The following is a 16,872-nucleotide window of genomic DNA, read 5'->3' as shown; positions in this document are numbered from 1 at the left end:
GCAAGCTGCTAATAGTAAAAGGGATTGAAAAATTCTCTGGATCTATGAGCTTAGGAGGCAATTTCTTTAAAACCACAACAAAACACTCTTCATTGAGCCCAATTGTAGCAAAGTTTATCAACTTTCCTTTGTTTGAAAGAGTTTCTTTTAAATACTTGGCGTACTTTAGCATTTTGTAAATTTCCTTAGTGAAGGGAATATTGATGTGCACACTTTTAAGTATCTCAACAAATCTAGAAAATTGTCATCCTCACCCTTGTCTTTCAATCTTTGAGGGAAGGAACTACTTACCTGAGCAGGTGTCAGTACCTCATTCTCATCCTTTTTCTCTTTAGTAAGAGCCTATTTTTCTGGTGGTGGAGTGGTCTTCTCCTTCTTCTTCAACTTTGTCATAGGCCTTTCCACTCCCAATGCTCATAACACTCATCTCCTCCTTCTTAGGATTGGCTTCAGTTTAGGAAGGAAGTGTGCTAGGAGCTCTATGTGACAAGAGAGAATGTATAAAAGTGAGTTGGGACTCCACGAGCTTTATATGTTGATCATTATGTGAGGTGGCTTATACAAGTTTTGATTCTCATTCTGTCCCTAGTTAAAATTGTTGGAGTATTGGTTATATCCATTATTTCTAAGCCCAACAAAATCAAATTCCTCCATAGATCTTGCCAACTCATCACTCACCATGCAATCACCTGGAGCATGTACATACCTACATCTATCATAAGAAGGATATGGAGTGAGGTAATAATGGCCTGAGATTTTGCCTTCATGAATCTCTCTATTTTCCTAGAGAGAGCCATAATTTGTTGCCCTAGTTCAAAATGAGATTCGGCTAACTCCACTTGATTGACTGACCTTTTCATGATTCTCTTATCCCTAAAATTGTTGTAGGGATTGGTGCACATGTCTTCAGTGATCTTTATGGCATCAACGGGGATTTAAGACAAATATTTCCCCCATAGGAAACGCCAAGGCTAGTCTTGTTGTGAAAGGACACTCCCCCATAGAATATATGCATTATCCCTTGTTGGCTAAACCCATGATGTAGGCAACTCCTGGAATCTTCCCTAGGCTTCTGACAAGTTCTCTTGCTCATTTTGAGTGAAGTTGCCAATGTGTCTTTGAAGCTTATAAGTCTTCATCATAGAGAAGTATCTTCAAAGGAAGGCATTGGAATATTGAGTCCAATTTAGAAGTGCTCCAAGCCATTTCCATGCTTTCCCATTTAGAGAGAAGGGAAAAACAACCAGCCTAATGTACTTCTTGCTGACTTGGGGTTGTTTGATAGTGTCGCATAACCTTAAGAACCTCTTTAAGTGCATCATGGGATCTTCATAGAAAGCTCCATTGAATTGATTGTTTTCGACCATCTGGAGAAACCCATGTTTGAAGTCAAATAGCACCCCTTGAGGAAGAGTTGGTAGTTGAATGTTGTTGTTTTCATTCAGTTGAGAAGTGAGATAGTCCATGAGAGTTTGCATTGGAGCATTCCTTGCAGGTTCTTCTCCTACCATTACTGTCAAACACAAGGAAAAAAAAATCAAAACACACTGGTAGAGAAAAGTAAATAAGCAAAAAATAAAGTAAATAAATAAAAGGAATTAAAAGAAAAGAAAGCAAATAAATATAAATACTATGAACAAAATTAATTACTCAAGAATTCCGCAACTACTTCCCGACAATGACGTTAGAAACTTGATATGCAAATATAAATGCACAAGGCAAGTGTACCTTGCGTGGTAGTATCAAGGACTAAAAGTCCATATATCGAACTCAAATGACTAATTGTGTTCCCAAAATAATTTATATAATGTAGAAATTGAGTCTAAAGAGCAAGATAATGTGAAAGATAAGATGAGATGAATATCAACGAATTATGATTTCACACAACCAATTCCCCCAATCCTAATTCTGATGAGATTCTTACGATTATAAATTGTTCGTTTCATAGAATCAATTATTAGCCATTGATGATGGTCTACTAATGCTCTTTGCCTTAAACAATACTCAGTTGATTATTGATGTATTAATTTAAACCAAAGGATTAAAAACAATGACGAGAGTGATTAATCAATTTCCTAATCAACCTATCAGAGATTACCTAACTAGTTAAGTCATGCAGTTTGGTATAAAACACTATCTTTCTAGATTTACCAATTACATGTAGATGATCTTTACTATGCAATTGATTATGTATTAGAATGATCGTTTCCAAATAGAAATTAAAAGCAATGAAAAGAACAATTAATTGAATAACATCAAGAATCTCATTAAAATCAAGAAAAAGGTTCAAGGTAGGTTATATCATAATCGTCGGACTAGGGGGACTAGCTAGTCATAGCCATGAATAAACTAAGAAATCCTAAAAAGAAGTGTAGACATACCAAGGGGGTCGAAATTTAGACGAGGAACTTCCTAATCATGATCTTCACACTTCACTAGGACCAAGGACTCTAACACAGTGCTCTCGCTCTCTCTTAAAACTCAAAAATCGTAAAAGAATAAAAAACTCCAGAAAGAGAGGCCTTCAATCCCTATTTATAATATTCCCAAATAAGTTTAATTCTAGTAGATGATCTTATCCTTGCATTCTTTCCCTAAAGATAACTCTACAGCTTAGATAGGTACAAAATTACCGCGTGCATACAAAATTACTACATGTGTGCTTTAATAAAATTCAAAAAGTTTATTGACCCTTGGGAGTTCACATTCATAATAGATATAGAGAAATTATTGTGCGTAAAATAATATCAAAAGTATTGGTTATCATGGTTGTGATCAATCTATCACAACTTGATGAAAGTTCTTAGCCAAATCAACTTTTAGCTATGATGAAACATCACATCCATGATGAAATTTGTGGTCCTACAAAATCTTAATTCTGTGTACAAAATTTTGCCATTGCGTACAAAATCGTCTATTATGTACACAATTCAATACGACCATGATTCTTCAGCTTTTGCCTATTTTGTATTCTTTTTTCTTAATATAGTCCTTGAGCACTTGTCTAATATAAAACTAACTAAAATTTGTGAGTTCTGTCAACAAAATATACCATGAATGCATGAAACTAACCTATAACTACATATAAAAAGGTAATCAAAAATTGATTTATTAGTCCTACTATGGGATTTTGGCCAAAATTAGATATCCCAACAACTTTGGCATCTCTATCCCCAACAATCGGCCAAGTAGACATCCCAACATATTTGATTATATTTTCAAAAAGGCTTAAATATGTTTTTAGTCATCTAAATTTGAAGTTTTTTTAGTCCCTTAAATTTGTAGAATACTCTTTTTAATCCTTTTGTACAGTGTGAGTCGAATAGAAACTAAATTATTCACAATTTGTGACAATTTTTTACAACAAAAATTAGATTTTCTATTTTATATTTTAAAGTACGATTTTTTGACGGTATAAAATTGTCAAAATCAAGTCAGTAAAAAATATTAAAGAAATTTTTTAAAGAGATTAATTGTTATTTTTATTTTCTATTAACTTGATTTTGATAGTTTGTAACTAACAAAAACCATACTTCAAAATATAAAATGTAAAATTAAATTTCACCAGTAAAAAAACTACCACAAATAGTAAATCTCTTATTTTGTTTGGTAATGACTTAAAAGATCATTTTTTGTGAATTTCAAGGATTAAAAATCAATTTAATTTTAAAGAATTAAAAATATATTTAAGTCTTTTCGAAAATATAATCAAATCCATGAAATAAATGACTTATTATAAATTGAATTAAATATTTTTTTCATACATATAATATATTCTTTTTTAATTTTCTTTTTTATTTTGTATTTTACTATTTGCTATTTCTAAAATTTTGCTTTTCAATGTGATAAGTTAATATAGTGCACACCAAGTGATAATAGGATAAGTTAACATAATATCACATTATCAATTAAGGAATTTAGATTGATACCAAAGATAAAAATTTGAAAATGACAAATAGTAAAAAAAATAAATTAGATAGTAAATTGAAAAAATATATTAAAGTATGAAACATATTTAACCAAATGTTTAGTTGCAGTCGAGGAATGGGCCCACGACAGTATTGTCACTGCTCCTTGGCTCAACTTCCAAATGGACCCAACCCCATTTCCACCACAAGCCCATCCAACACTACTCCGTGATCTTACAGATTACACGCGACAGAGAGATAGAGTTGTTGTTCTATTTCTACATTCGAATTCCATGGCGAATGGGTAACGAAACCAAATAAGCCATAGCCATAAATAACTGTTAAAAATGCTTCTAACTCACATTCACGTTTTCTCTCCCTTCACACGTTTCACTTATGCACTTCATGCCTCGCCCGTCCGTGCCTCTTCCGCTCCAACACGGCGTCGTTTGGTCAAAACCGCCGCTCCTCAGGAACCGAAGAATCTCCGGCACCTCACTTCGCGCATTGTTCAACTCACTCGCCGAAAACAGCTCCGCCAGGTAAACCGAAAACTGAACCACCCGACAAAGAAAAATGCCGATTTTTTGAATGATATTTGTTTTTTGGTTCAGATTTTGGATGAGGTTGAGGTTGCGAAGAAGCATTTCGGGAAGCTGAACTCGATTGTGATGAACGCGGTGGTGGAGGCTTGTGTTCGATGCGGCGACATCGATTCGGCAATTAGAATATTCGATGAGATGAAAAAGCGCGATGGTTGTGGTGTGGATACTGTCACGTATGCCACGCTTTTGAAGGTATTATATTGATGGTGTTTATACTTTCTGCATTTCCTTTTTTCTTTTCAAATTTTGCATTGTTTTTTGTTTTTTCTAGGATCTGCTATTTTTAGTTGTAGAAAACTAGAAACTAGAAAGATGAAGTATATTTTAGGATTTTAGCTATGAAGGGAGGTCAATTCAAAAGACTAGTCTCATGGCTTAAGTACCATGTGACGACGTCAAGTAGTTTATTCTATAATATGGGATTCCTGACATTGCCACCCCTTTAGGTATTGACATTTTTGACGGCTTTCACTCTATATATATTGATCCGATGATAGCTCTTTTCCCTTTGACGACTTCACTCACTTACCATTATTCAGTTTGACACCTTAATCTAGCCTTATAGGTAGTCCTTTCCGAGGCTTGACTCTCAACGAAAGCATTAGTTGTAACTTAAGCACATGAGGAGAGGCCAATCTAAAAGACTAGTTGGTTAGACAGGAGAGCCTTTGGGCTTAAGTACCACACAAATAGTTTATTCTACTCAATGTGAGATTGGTATTACCTTGTAATGTAGCTAAGGGTTGTTTGGATGAAATAAAGGTAACTTAAATTTTCATTTCAAGTAAAATCTTTCTTTTTTAGTTAAAGAAGTTGTCTATTGTATGTGCTTGGACACTTAATAAGAATTCCAAAATAGAAAATTTTTATCAAAAGAGAAAATACTCCTCTCATCTCTTTTTACTCATACACTCATGGGAAAGCACATATTTAGGACTGTAATTGATGTTCATGTTTAATTGATATTTAATTTCTATGCACTATTAGTGTTAAAGATTTCATACTAACAACTAATCAGAAATTATAATTGATATGTTTTTTAAAATAGTTATTATAAAGAATTTAATTTCCATGTACTGTTAGTGTAATTTTACATTGTTAACCAATAAAAAATCATGTTAGGTGTGAGTATGACTCTTAAGGTGATTGTTTTTTTTTTTTTTTTGGTCGGCAAAAATAATATATATTAATATAATCAGTACCAGCGGTACTATCAATACAAAAGTTAGACTACCAGCCACATGGTTCCAACTTCAGACTAAGAACAGTCCCGAAGGGAACCAATAGCTGGGATCAGTCTGTTACATTCCATTTCCTATGAAGTCTGTTACATTTATCAGATATGACAATTTGTAATTAGATGCCAGTAAAAACTTTTTGCATTGTCATTGCATACATTATTTACTCTATTATAAAAGTCAACAAACTTACCATACATGGGGGTTTGTGATTGGCTGTTCATGTAACTATAAATGGTGCATACACTATTTACTCTTGTTGATATTAGAACTTTTAACTTCCTGATTTGACTTTCATTACTATTTCTCTTTATTCATGATAAGTGAAAAAGTATTTAATAAAGATTAACACAAGTAAGGACATAATTGAGAAGATTCCTAGTAGTTAATATTGTCTTGAACTTTTAAGTAGACAAATAAATAGAAATAATTTTTTCCATGAAAAGTGGACTGATAGAAAGAAACCTAGTATATTTATTAGTAAAAAATACATAAATCATTTAATGTGCCTGTTATTAATAGGTCTTCATGGTTCAGGTTCAGCATAAAAACTAAGCTGAACTTGAAATAAGGTTCTGTCAAACCAAAAGAAACTATTTATACCTTTGAAGAACCAAACCAATTTGGTTCTTTAGTTTTGTGAACTTGTTTTAGTTCATGACTTCATTCTACTTCTATGAACCAGTTTTGAACTGGTTTTTGTGTTGTAAACCGGTTCTGAGTTCACAGTAAACTGTATGTTTAGTGAGAACTAGATTCTGGCTAGTCCTTTATGTTTATTTGTTACTATATTTTTACAGTAAACTTTATGTGTACTTGAATGACCCAAATCCAAAGCAAAAGCCAGAGATGAGTCACTCAACAACAGTTGAAAAAATCAAGTTGAATCTAGAAAATAACAAACAAAAGATCATAACAAAAATCAAGACCAAATCATGAAAAATCTTTATCATTACACACCCAAATCTTTATCATCACACAAAACCTAGTTCAGAAATTCTCTCCAAGATCCAGAAAAATATCGAACACATTGAACAAAAGAAAGGAGACAAAAATCACAATTTATTGAGAAGAAAAAGCAAATGTGAGTTTGAATCTGAGTGAGAGTGATGAGGTCGAATCTTGATTAGAGGTCTAGATGACAACTGACAGTGGGTGCAATCTCTCTGGAAGAGAAATACACACTAAAGGGCTTAGCATTCTGAAAATAGACATGTGCACACACACACACAGATCACTGAAAAATGTTTAATGAAGAGATGTTTTCAGACGTTGTGTTGAAGACAAATCTAGGACCTCACCGAAAAGGTTCAAATGACATTAGATTTGAGATTTGGTTCTTATTAGGCTTCTTGTTATGGGATTTAGGATTTCTACTTTAGATTAGGGTTCAGTTCTTACTTCCTAGGATGAAGATGATTGATATGAGTCGAATTGCTTTTGGATTCTGAATTGTGACTGCCTGACTGAGAGTCTGAGATTGAGTGTCTCTCATTGTTATTAAGTTGGCTTTGGTTGCTGAACCTGCTAAAAGCAAACAGTTTCGGCTAATGAACTGCTTTAAACCAAACAGTTCGATAGTGAACTTATTGAAAGGCTTTGGATTTTTTGTTGTACAATTCAATTTGGTTTGCAATCTGGTTTGGTTCATTTTGGTTCTCTGAAGTCTGAATTTAATGTGGTGTATGAAATACATTCACAGTATTCATGGACACATAATAGACAACCCCTTAACTAAATATTTTCTCATTTGAGGATATTTTGAAATGAAAGGATTCTTCTGTTTATCTCTTAATTTTATAATCATTTTAGGCATTCATTTTGAAAAATGAAAAATTTGCTGCCTCTTTCCTTTTCCTCTAAATTTTGCCAAATGTATCCTTGTAGTCTTGTTTTTTAATCTAACAATTTCATGCTGCAATCCCTTTAATTATCTGTTCTTTCTGAGGTTGATTGGATTTTTATTTTAAATGCACATAAAGGGATTAGGTGAGGCACGAAGAGTTGATGAGGCTTTTGAATTGCTTGAAACTGTGGAAAATGGCACTGCCACAGGAAGTCCAAACTTGTCAGCTCCATTGATCTTTGGTCTGCTAAATGCCTTAATCAAAACAGGTTAGTCAGACAGTCTGGCTTGGCTTGTAATCTAACTGATTTTCTGGAACTGTTGATAAATTTAGCATATGGACAACTACCCATTTGTATTTTCCCCTTTGGGTGTTATTGGAATATTTGTTATTGTCTAATTGTTCTCTGCTGTTTGCCACATTATAAAGTTTTTCTTTTGAGAATTTCTAGCCTTTGAAAGTACGCGCTTCTTATTTTCTTGTGATCTTTTTGTGCTTGAAAATGTTGCTTTTACTGTTTTTAGTTTGCACTACAGTATTGCATGCTCATACATGTGCAACTGCATGTAATAGCTAAAGAATAAGATGGCATGCCTGATTGAAATGTTGTTGATTTTCAATTTTTAAGTGCTAATTGTTTGTTTTTTGTTTAAGTCTATCAAGATATTTTGAAAACTTCATGTTGACTGGTGATGTTTTACTTGCATTGCTATAGTGCAGGAGACTTGCGTCGTGCAAATGGTCTCCTTGCTCGTTATGGTTTTGTGCTTCGTGAAGGTGGCAATTTTTCAGTCTCAGTATACAACATACTAATGAAGGTTTTGCTCTGATCCATAATCTTGAAAGAGAGAAAGCTTCATTAAGAATAGCATGTTGCAGTATTAGGGATTGCAAATATTAGTCACAGTGGAATTTAATCTTGAATGCTTCCTTTTTCCAAAATAGGGCTACATAAACTCTGGTTGTCCACACACTGCCATAAACATGCTCAATGAAATTTTACGTCAAGGCATAATGCCTGACAGGCTCACATATAACACACTAATTTTAGCATGTGTCCAGAGTGGAAAGTTGGATGCTGCAATGCAATTTTTTGAGGAAATGAAGGTAATCAGGATTGTTTGAATTTTAGTTCACTCTTCCTTTGGAAGTGAAATATGATTTTTTTTTTTAATTTTCAATCTTTTTGATATTTGTAGGGTAAAGCTCAGAAGTTCAGCAATCATGATCTGTTTCCAGATATTGTTACATATACAACAATGCTTAAGGTGAGATTTCTCTTATTTGTTCACTTGCAATTTGTAATAATGTACAACTGTAAATTGATCAGTTCAAATTTTGCTTTATTTTGAAGAAGTTTTTGATGGGTAGTGTCCGTAGTTGTTCTCTGTTACCATTGATTTCAGTTACTTCCAGTGGTTTTATTTCAATGGATATTAATGTTCACTTATCAATAGTCATGTAACTGATATGCTTTGAATATTTGTTTTAATTTTTGCCTATTGTAAATCCTATTGCTGGTTTGGGTGTGGGATGGCTCTCTAGCATCTCTCTCATTTCTCTCTCTTTAATGCAGGGTTTTGGGCAGACTAAGGATCTCGCTACAGTTCTGAAAATAGTGTTGGAAATGAAGTCTCATCGTGAATTATACATTGATAGAACTGCTTACACTGCAATAATTGATGCTTTTCTAAAATGTGGCTCAGTTAAGGGTATGCTTTCATTAGTTAGAGTTTCTTTAGTGGCATTGTGATAGTTTCAGGACGAGTAAAAAGTTACATGTTCATGGTAGTTCCTTTTCTATTGACAAGTGGAGTAAGATATTCCTAATCCTAAGGCGTGCCTATTGCCTAATAATTTAAATTATGCCTATGGAATTAATGGATTCTCCTTGTCTCTTGAATTGAAGTGTCAAATATTATTCTACTGCTGTTGTTCTTCTAGGTTAAATTGTGAGGAAAAAAAATTAGCTTACAGTCACGTATACTGGGGTCATATCTATTCACTAGGATGAGTCAAACTCGTGGGCAACTTAAACACAATACTATGTAAAAATTAAAGCTTTCTCCTTTGTAAGTACAAGTATCTGGCACGAAGAAAGTACAATTAAATTGCCAAAAGAAATTGAAGAAGAAAAGGCTGCAGTTTTTCTTCATATTTGAAAATGTCAGCCAGTGCTGCTTGCTGAATGAATTTCAACTGCCAGTTTGTGCTACTGTCTGATGAGATTCCCTGTCTTCTTCTCCCTCATAAAACAGATACTCATTATTTGGATGGGGTGAAGTGGAGAAGAGAGAAATATAGTGGAAAGAGATAGGGTGGAAATATGGTTTTTCTATCATTTTGGATGGGGTCAGAAATGGGAGAGTTTATTCTGTAGGTCACCAAAACATTTTCTCCTCACATGGAGAGATTTCTCTCATTTCTTTCCTTTTGTGTGCCCTCCAGAACTCTATTTTTATCATCCATTTCTCCGGTTCTTCCCTTCTTAGGGGCAAAACTGTATATTTGTATTCTCTATTTCTTTCTATTCACTCTTTCACTCATCTGAAACTCCAAACAAAACATAGAGAAATCTCCCATTTCTGTCCATCCAAACATTGCAAATTATTTCTCCACTATTTTTCTCTTATTTCTTTCCTCCATTTAAACAAAATGGTACTCTTTGTTCTGCTGCCCCATCTTTTTGTCTCATTAAATAAGTGATGAATTTGCATTTTGTTCTTCATCTAATTAAATCATCTTTGGGCATTTAGGTGCTCTGTGTATTTTTGGAGAAATATTGAAGCAGACTGGTCTGAATCCAGAGTTGAAGCCAAAGCCTCACCTCTATCTTTCCTTGATGCGTGCCTTTGCTTTTCTAGGAGATTATTATCTCGTTAAAAAATTGCATAAACGGATTTGGCCTGATTCAGCAGGAACCATATTATTAGTTGCTCAAGAAGAAGCTGATCACCTTCTCATGGAAGCAGCACTGAATGCTGGTCAGGTAGTTTTCCTCCTTACTATTGGCCATTGACATTGAGGTGGAAAATTTTTTTTCCCTAGTTATGATTTTTTTAATATATAAAGAGAAAGGTTTACAAATATCATCATTTTGCATTGGGAAGTTAATAATTCTCAACTTTTTTATGTTATTTGTGTCTGTGTATCTTTGCCAGGTTAATGTTGCCGTTAAAACTCTTACTGAGATTGTTTCAAAATGGAAGGGCATATCCTGGACAAGTCGTGGGGGCATGGTATGCAATGTAGTGGGGTACAAATATTGTCGTTTTGAATAGATCTCATCATTTGGATGTTAAAAGTGTTAACCTTGATTTTTATATCTAGTGTTTTTCCTATCATAGTATATTTTTGGGCCAACAGGTTCTTCAACCTATCTAGTATCCTTTTAAGAATGCAAAGAAAGCTCCCTTTGCAAAGCTGTAGCTCGTAGCAGTCTTTTGGTGTATCATAATGTTTCTTTTATAAATATAACATTACTATGGATCACATGTAATAAAGTTGTCAGGAAGTGATTTTTTTTTTTCTGAACAGGATGATATTCATGCATGTCATTTTTCTAAAATGTTAATATGCTGTCAGTAATTCAGGTTCTTAATCTTATCGCCATGCTTTTGTAATATAGGTTGCTTATCGTATTGAGGCCTTGTTGGGATTCTCAAAGTCATTATTCAGTCCTCACTTACTTCCTCAGGTACTTACCATATGTTTCATTGACATCCTTTGCACAAGGTAGCATTGGGTTAATATTACAAATATGCTTTACCTGTTTGTACATGCATATAAAGATGTGTGGTTAAAGCAACTAGTTTTTCCATAAGCTAAAAATTTTGCAGATTTTCATGCATTTATATCTGCATGTATGCTCATAACTTCACATGTTTGTCATGTCTTTGGCTTGACTGTTTGATTTACAAATACAGCACATTTTTGGTAGTTTATGCTTGGAGAACTTATATTTTGTCTAATTGTGGTCCCTCTTGGTTTAGGTTTCACCTTCTGAACCGGTTGAGAATTATATGATACAATTTGAAGCAACACGGCCACTACAAGGTTCCATAAAGCTGAGGAAAGTGGTTATGCGTTTTTTTTATGAAGCAGTTGTTCCTATTGTAGATGAGTGGGGCAGTTGTACAGGGCTGTTACATCGTGAAGACTGCATAGAGGTATTTTTGGTTAGCTTGGAGTATCTGCTTTTTAAGATTACTATTTCATTAAATACTATAAAGTTATGCATGCAGCATCCTACAATCTTTAATTGATGAACTTATTCCTCAAGTCAATGACATGGAGAGAAGCGAATAAGATTGTGTGAAAGATGCCTACCTTTTGTCTTGGTCCATTGAATATACCCCTTCAATTATAACGTATAACTTAAGTACTATCTGTGTATATGAAAGGACATGGTAGTTTTTATTGGTTTTTCCTTTGATTAAGTGTATTATGCACTATCTGTATATATTGTGGTAGCCATAGCTCTTTGAGTAATATAGAATAGACTCTTGTGTGGGAATTTTAACTGGTTGAGAATTAAGTGTATTATGCACACGGTTAATATGTGGAGGGTGTGTGTCCTCTGTATTATATTTATATTGTACACAGTTATTGAGGCAACTAATAGCAATGCTATTGTGCTTTGTTGAGCATCACAGCTGATGGCTGCTCTACTACAAGAAACACAGTAGCAATTTTGTATCGCACAAATAGCCAGCCCAAATTGTGGCTGAATAGCAGTCAAATCACGGGGGATACATAGTCATCAATCTTGGATAGTAGTACATAGCAGCCTCCTAACTAACTAATATTCTAAACTCCCCTTCCGTTATATTCTAGTAGAAGCCTACTCTGTAAAACCCAATCCAACTCAATATGGAAGGTTGAATTGCTACCCACAATGGGTTTGACCATATTAGGGTTGGTTGTGATTAACCCAGAAAAAAACTGGTTATATGGAGTTGGGTTTCGACTCTCAATAACTGGCTGAGTTATAATTGAGTTCAAATTTAACTATGATTTTATATTTTTAGGCTAGATCTGTCAGTTTTGTGGATCTTCAAAAGATCAAAGCAATCCCAAAAGTGATTGAAGTTAGTGTTTTCCTGGTTTCTACTTTAGTTTTTTATATGATATTTTAAAGTTTATATTGGTACTTTATAACCTCTTTATGACTATACAATTTTTTAAACTGTTTTTGTAATTATCATTATATATGGCCATAATTATCATCAAAAGTGTTTTTATAATGATTTCATTTTCATCCATTTCAGCTATTGATTTATTTTTATTTTGTTGCCCAAATTGAGTCTTGACTAAACAAATTTTTGACTCATTTTACCTTTGGATCTCCCTGTTTGCGTGCTTCTCTTGTACACATGCACATGTCTAACATGGACACAATACATCGACATCATCAATACTAATTGAATCATAATTGTTCATTACAACGGATTTCAGTTTGTGTCTGTAAATTTGATTATTGGATGAATTTACAATGCAGTTGGATGCTCCACTTACAACAATGATGAGAAGTCCTCCTCCCACTGTTACGACTTCAACATCTATTGGTCATGTAGTTGATTTAATTTTAGAGAAGCGATACCCAATGATTATTGTTGTAAATTACAGAAATTCATATGCTACTACTCCATACAGCTCAAGAGCAGTTGGAGTTTTTACATCAGAACAGTTGAGTAGGTTTATCACACCTGTATCTCAAGTAAAAGGGACAGACCTTTAGTCTACAAAAGGTAAATATAACATGTTTAGCTTTACCATAATGCCAATTTTGCCTTTATTGTTTCAACCATCTCCATAATCTGCACATCCTTGTTTCCAAAACACCATGCCGTTCTTCCATAATGACTAAGCAACCACAAACAATAGCCGCTGTCGTCCTTCACCATCAATTAGGGTGGTGTCTTGAAAATTTAGGGTCTATGATTTTTTTTTAAAGAGACTAAATATAATTTTAATCATTTATTTTTTTATATTAATCTTTTATATTTCTAAGTTGAAGAATAAATATTAAAACTATGAAAATCTTACATAATAAATAAGAGAAATTGATAAAATAGACACTTTCTAACATGTACTTGTTCATCAAATGGTTCATGCTAGATCGATAAACAAGTGGTTCTTGACATCACTTCCCTTTCGTTACCTTAATTTAATGTTAAATGCTCCAATTATTCCTTTCTTGCATTCCATCCCCATTCTCACCCTCTTTCTCTTTATGGACCTCTTTTTTGGTTAACCTTACCATATCTTTCCCTTTCCCCGTCTCTAATTCTTCCTTCACTCGTGCCTCCCTCTTGAAGCTTGTGACATGCTGCCCTGCCTTCTACCATGCTGGTGTCCCAAATGAATCAAGCTCAACCACTACTCTTGGATGGGCTTAGCCAGTACTCTTGGATGGGCTTAGCCACCACGGAACCAATGCCAACAACCGCAAACCAAAACCCCATCAAAATTCATTGACCAATCACTATAAGCAAGGATCCTACATAGTCAATCCATGACTATACACACTACTTTTAAGAAAATTTGTGATGATCTAGCACTCGTTGGCACTCCCTTGTCCGATCAAGATAAGGTTTTTCATCTACTCCATGGCCTTGGTCCTGACCATATTTTTATGCTAACTGAGCATCCTGAACTCAAGATCGCAAACAACAAAATTTTGTCAAGTCTCTCAAGTCTCGTCCTACCTTTACATCTAAAGGTTGTGGCTTTTCTCCTCACTCATAGGCAACTTCAAGACCTTCTAAGCCATCAAATCACAACATTGAAGATATTTGTCAAATATGCAATGGTAAGAACCATGATGCACTTTCATGCTAGCATAGATACAATCATGCCTACCAACCAGCCTTGACACTTCATGATTCCTGTGATACAAATGAATGGATACCTTATTTAGGAGCCGGTGTTCACATGACTAGTGATAAATGTATCTTATCTAATAATATGCGTCCTTATACTGGTGATAAGGTTGTTGTTGTGGGTAATGGAGCAATGCTTTTCAGATATTGGTGACACATATCTTCCCCTCTTTGATTCTATTTAAAATTAAAAATTATTATTGTAGTTCCCAATATTCAAAAGAATATCTTATCTATCAGTCAACTCACCTTTTATCATCCTTGTCTATGTGAATTCTCATCCATTGATTTTGCGATTAAGGACAAGATGACCAGGAGAATTTTGAATAAGGGATGAGGGCAAGGGATGTTTATTCTCTCCCACATCCAATTGGTGTACACTTCTCTACAAGATTCCAGCAAACTAATGAACAAGTTTGGCATGCTCACCTTGGCCATCCTAACATTTCACTTAGTTTGACAACTGCAAAATAAAGGGACCATCAAAGTCTCAAATAAGCAGCCAATTCCTTTTGTATATGAAAGTTGTACTATGGCTAAGGCTTCTCAGTTGCCTTTTATTTCAATAAACAAGAGAAGTTCCTCTTCTTTTGAACTTGTTCATTTTTAAATTCACACTATGTAGAATTATTCTGTGAATGATTATTTGTGATTATTCTTTAATTTGTACAATTAGCATCATTACCCATGCTAATTAACTAGGGATTTACTTCATTTGGTAAAAACAAAGTTGCCTTTTTTTTTGTCTAATCCCATTTTAGCCATCTATGACTAAATGCTGAAAAGAGAAATATCCCAAATAAGGGAGAAGTTGCACGTTCAACCTCCCTCTCTCCCTCTCCATTATAATTTCTTTCAAGCAAGTGTCTTTATGTGATGGAGGAGCCTAAGAATAAATGGGTGCTTGAACTCATTGAATATTTGATTGTTTTAGTCTTGTTAAACACTCTAAATTCCCTCTGTAACATCCTGAAATTTTGCTAACTATAAATCGATGTTTAATTGTATTTATCATGTTATTTGATTATATGATTGACTTGAATAAGTTGAGGTATGGTGTGAATTAGTCATGTGTAATTTGCTTGATGTGGATGTTGAGTTATGTGGAGTTTTATTGACTTAGTTATGTGGAGTTCTATAAAACCGCGCTTTTGGATTCATTAACCGTTGGATCATCTTCAAATTTTGATTGTAGGTTTCTAACACATGTCCCCATGGTTTGACCGCTGGGATTTACAAAATAACAATTTTTGACCTCTCTCTTAGCGCGAGAAGCGTGCTAAGTGCAATTTTAACCCGAGAGGGAATTACGCTGAGCGCGAATTGTTGCGTTTAGCGCCAAAAGTGGACTCCCTCTTAGCGAGACAAGCTCGCTAAGCAAAATCTGCCAATTATAAATATGTTTTTTAGCATGAAAAACACGATTTTTCACTATTTTTCGCTCCAAACGCCTACCTAAGCCCTAACACCTCCATCACCCACAACCATCGGTGGCCACCATGAGTCGTCGTTGCTTGCCGCCAAACCACCTCACCGAGGGGGACATTTTAATTGGAGTCGAATCCTCAGAATCTACCTCAAGGATACAGTGGAGAACAATTCCTCAATCCTTTCTTTCGTAGCTTCTCTGAGGTAATCTTGACTTCTAAGCCTTTCTCCTAATTAGTCTGAGTTTCTCTTAATGTCTCTTGTGTTTTGGGTACTGTAATAGGGTGTTTTTACACTTCCTTTGAAAAACACTTGAAAATGAGACCTAAAAGTTATCTTTTTATAAAATTGATGTTATTTTCTTGACCTTCGTTGAACCTTGGTCACATTGGCATGATCGAAATTTCAAAATGACGTCTCCTTTTAGTAGAATCCGAAACACCCCTTAGCTGTTTATGTTTTGATTGGGGTAATAGACCTTGAATGTTATTATTAACCTTGTTTTTGAAATCTATACGAAATTCCCTTCAATTTGGTATATAGAACCTTGTGTTTGGACCGACGAACGTGAACAAGAGAGGTCTCTGAGCGACACAGAGAAGAGCTAACAGAGAGCTTATGATAGGTGATGAGAGTTTATTTCGGTTTACCGCTTTGATACCGTAGTTGGGGTCAGGGAACCTAACTATGAGGATGTATGGTTGTCCCTGTTGCATGTTGTTTTTCAAGAAAAATTGTGTTTTCGACTAATAGGATGCGATATATTTGTTATTGATGAATGAAATTGTGAATGATGTTGTTTTAACGATCGAAATTTTTGGGAAAAAGTCTTAATTACAGAGGAGACTTTGTCTAAAATTTTATATTTGTTCTTCTATCTACTCCTTTATTAAATTTTAAATAGGCATGCAAGTTTGTTTTGTAAACCATAGTTTTCCTCTTTAATTTAGAATTTCCCCCTA

General features: G+C 34.4%; 1 protein-coding gene across 1 annotated transcript; it reads left to right on the top strand.

Annotated features, from left to right (window-relative positions):
* Positions 1-4,097: 4,097 nt before the first annotated feature.
* On the top strand, positions 4,098-13,372 carry LOC100813146 (pentatricopeptide repeat-containing protein At5g10690). Its single transcript, XM_003545497.5, has 12 exons — positions 4,098-4,450; positions 4,523-4,705; positions 7,734-7,866; positions 8,319-8,416; positions 8,544-8,705; positions 8,798-8,866; positions 9,175-9,310; positions 10,355-10,587; positions 10,760-10,837; positions 11,227-11,295; positions 11,591-11,767; positions 13,099-13,372. Exons 1-12 carry the CDS (start codon positions 4,256-4,258, stop codon positions 13,336-13,338), a joined length of 1,773 nt encoding a protein of 590 aa, XP_003545545.1. The 5' UTR covers positions 4,098-4,255; the 3' UTR covers positions 13,339-13,372.
* The last annotated feature ends 3,500 nt before the right edge of the window (positions 13,373-16,872 follow it).

Source organism: Glycine max, chromosome 14, assembly GCF_000004515.6.
Source record: "Glycine max cultivar Williams 82 chromosome 14, Glycine_max_v4.0, whole genome shotgun sequence".
Lineage (NCBI taxonomy): Eukaryota > Viridiplantae > Streptophyta > Magnoliopsida > Fabales > Fabaceae > Glycine > Glycine max.
This window is presented reverse-complemented; position numbering and strand designations above follow the sequence as displayed.

Coding starts and splice junctions, on each gene's coding strand:
- LOC100813146 (XM_003545497.5), top strand. CDS start 4,256: ATGCTTCTAACTCACATTCACGTTTTCTCTCCCTTCACACGTTTCACT. Junction 4,706..7,733: donor CGTATGCCACGCTTTTGAAG/GTATTATATTGA, acceptor ATGCACATAAAG/GGATTAGGTGAGGCACGAAG. Junction 8,706..8,797: donor AATTTTTTGAGGAAATGAAG/GTAATCAGGATT, acceptor TGATATTTGTAG/GGTAAAGCTCAGAAGTTCAG.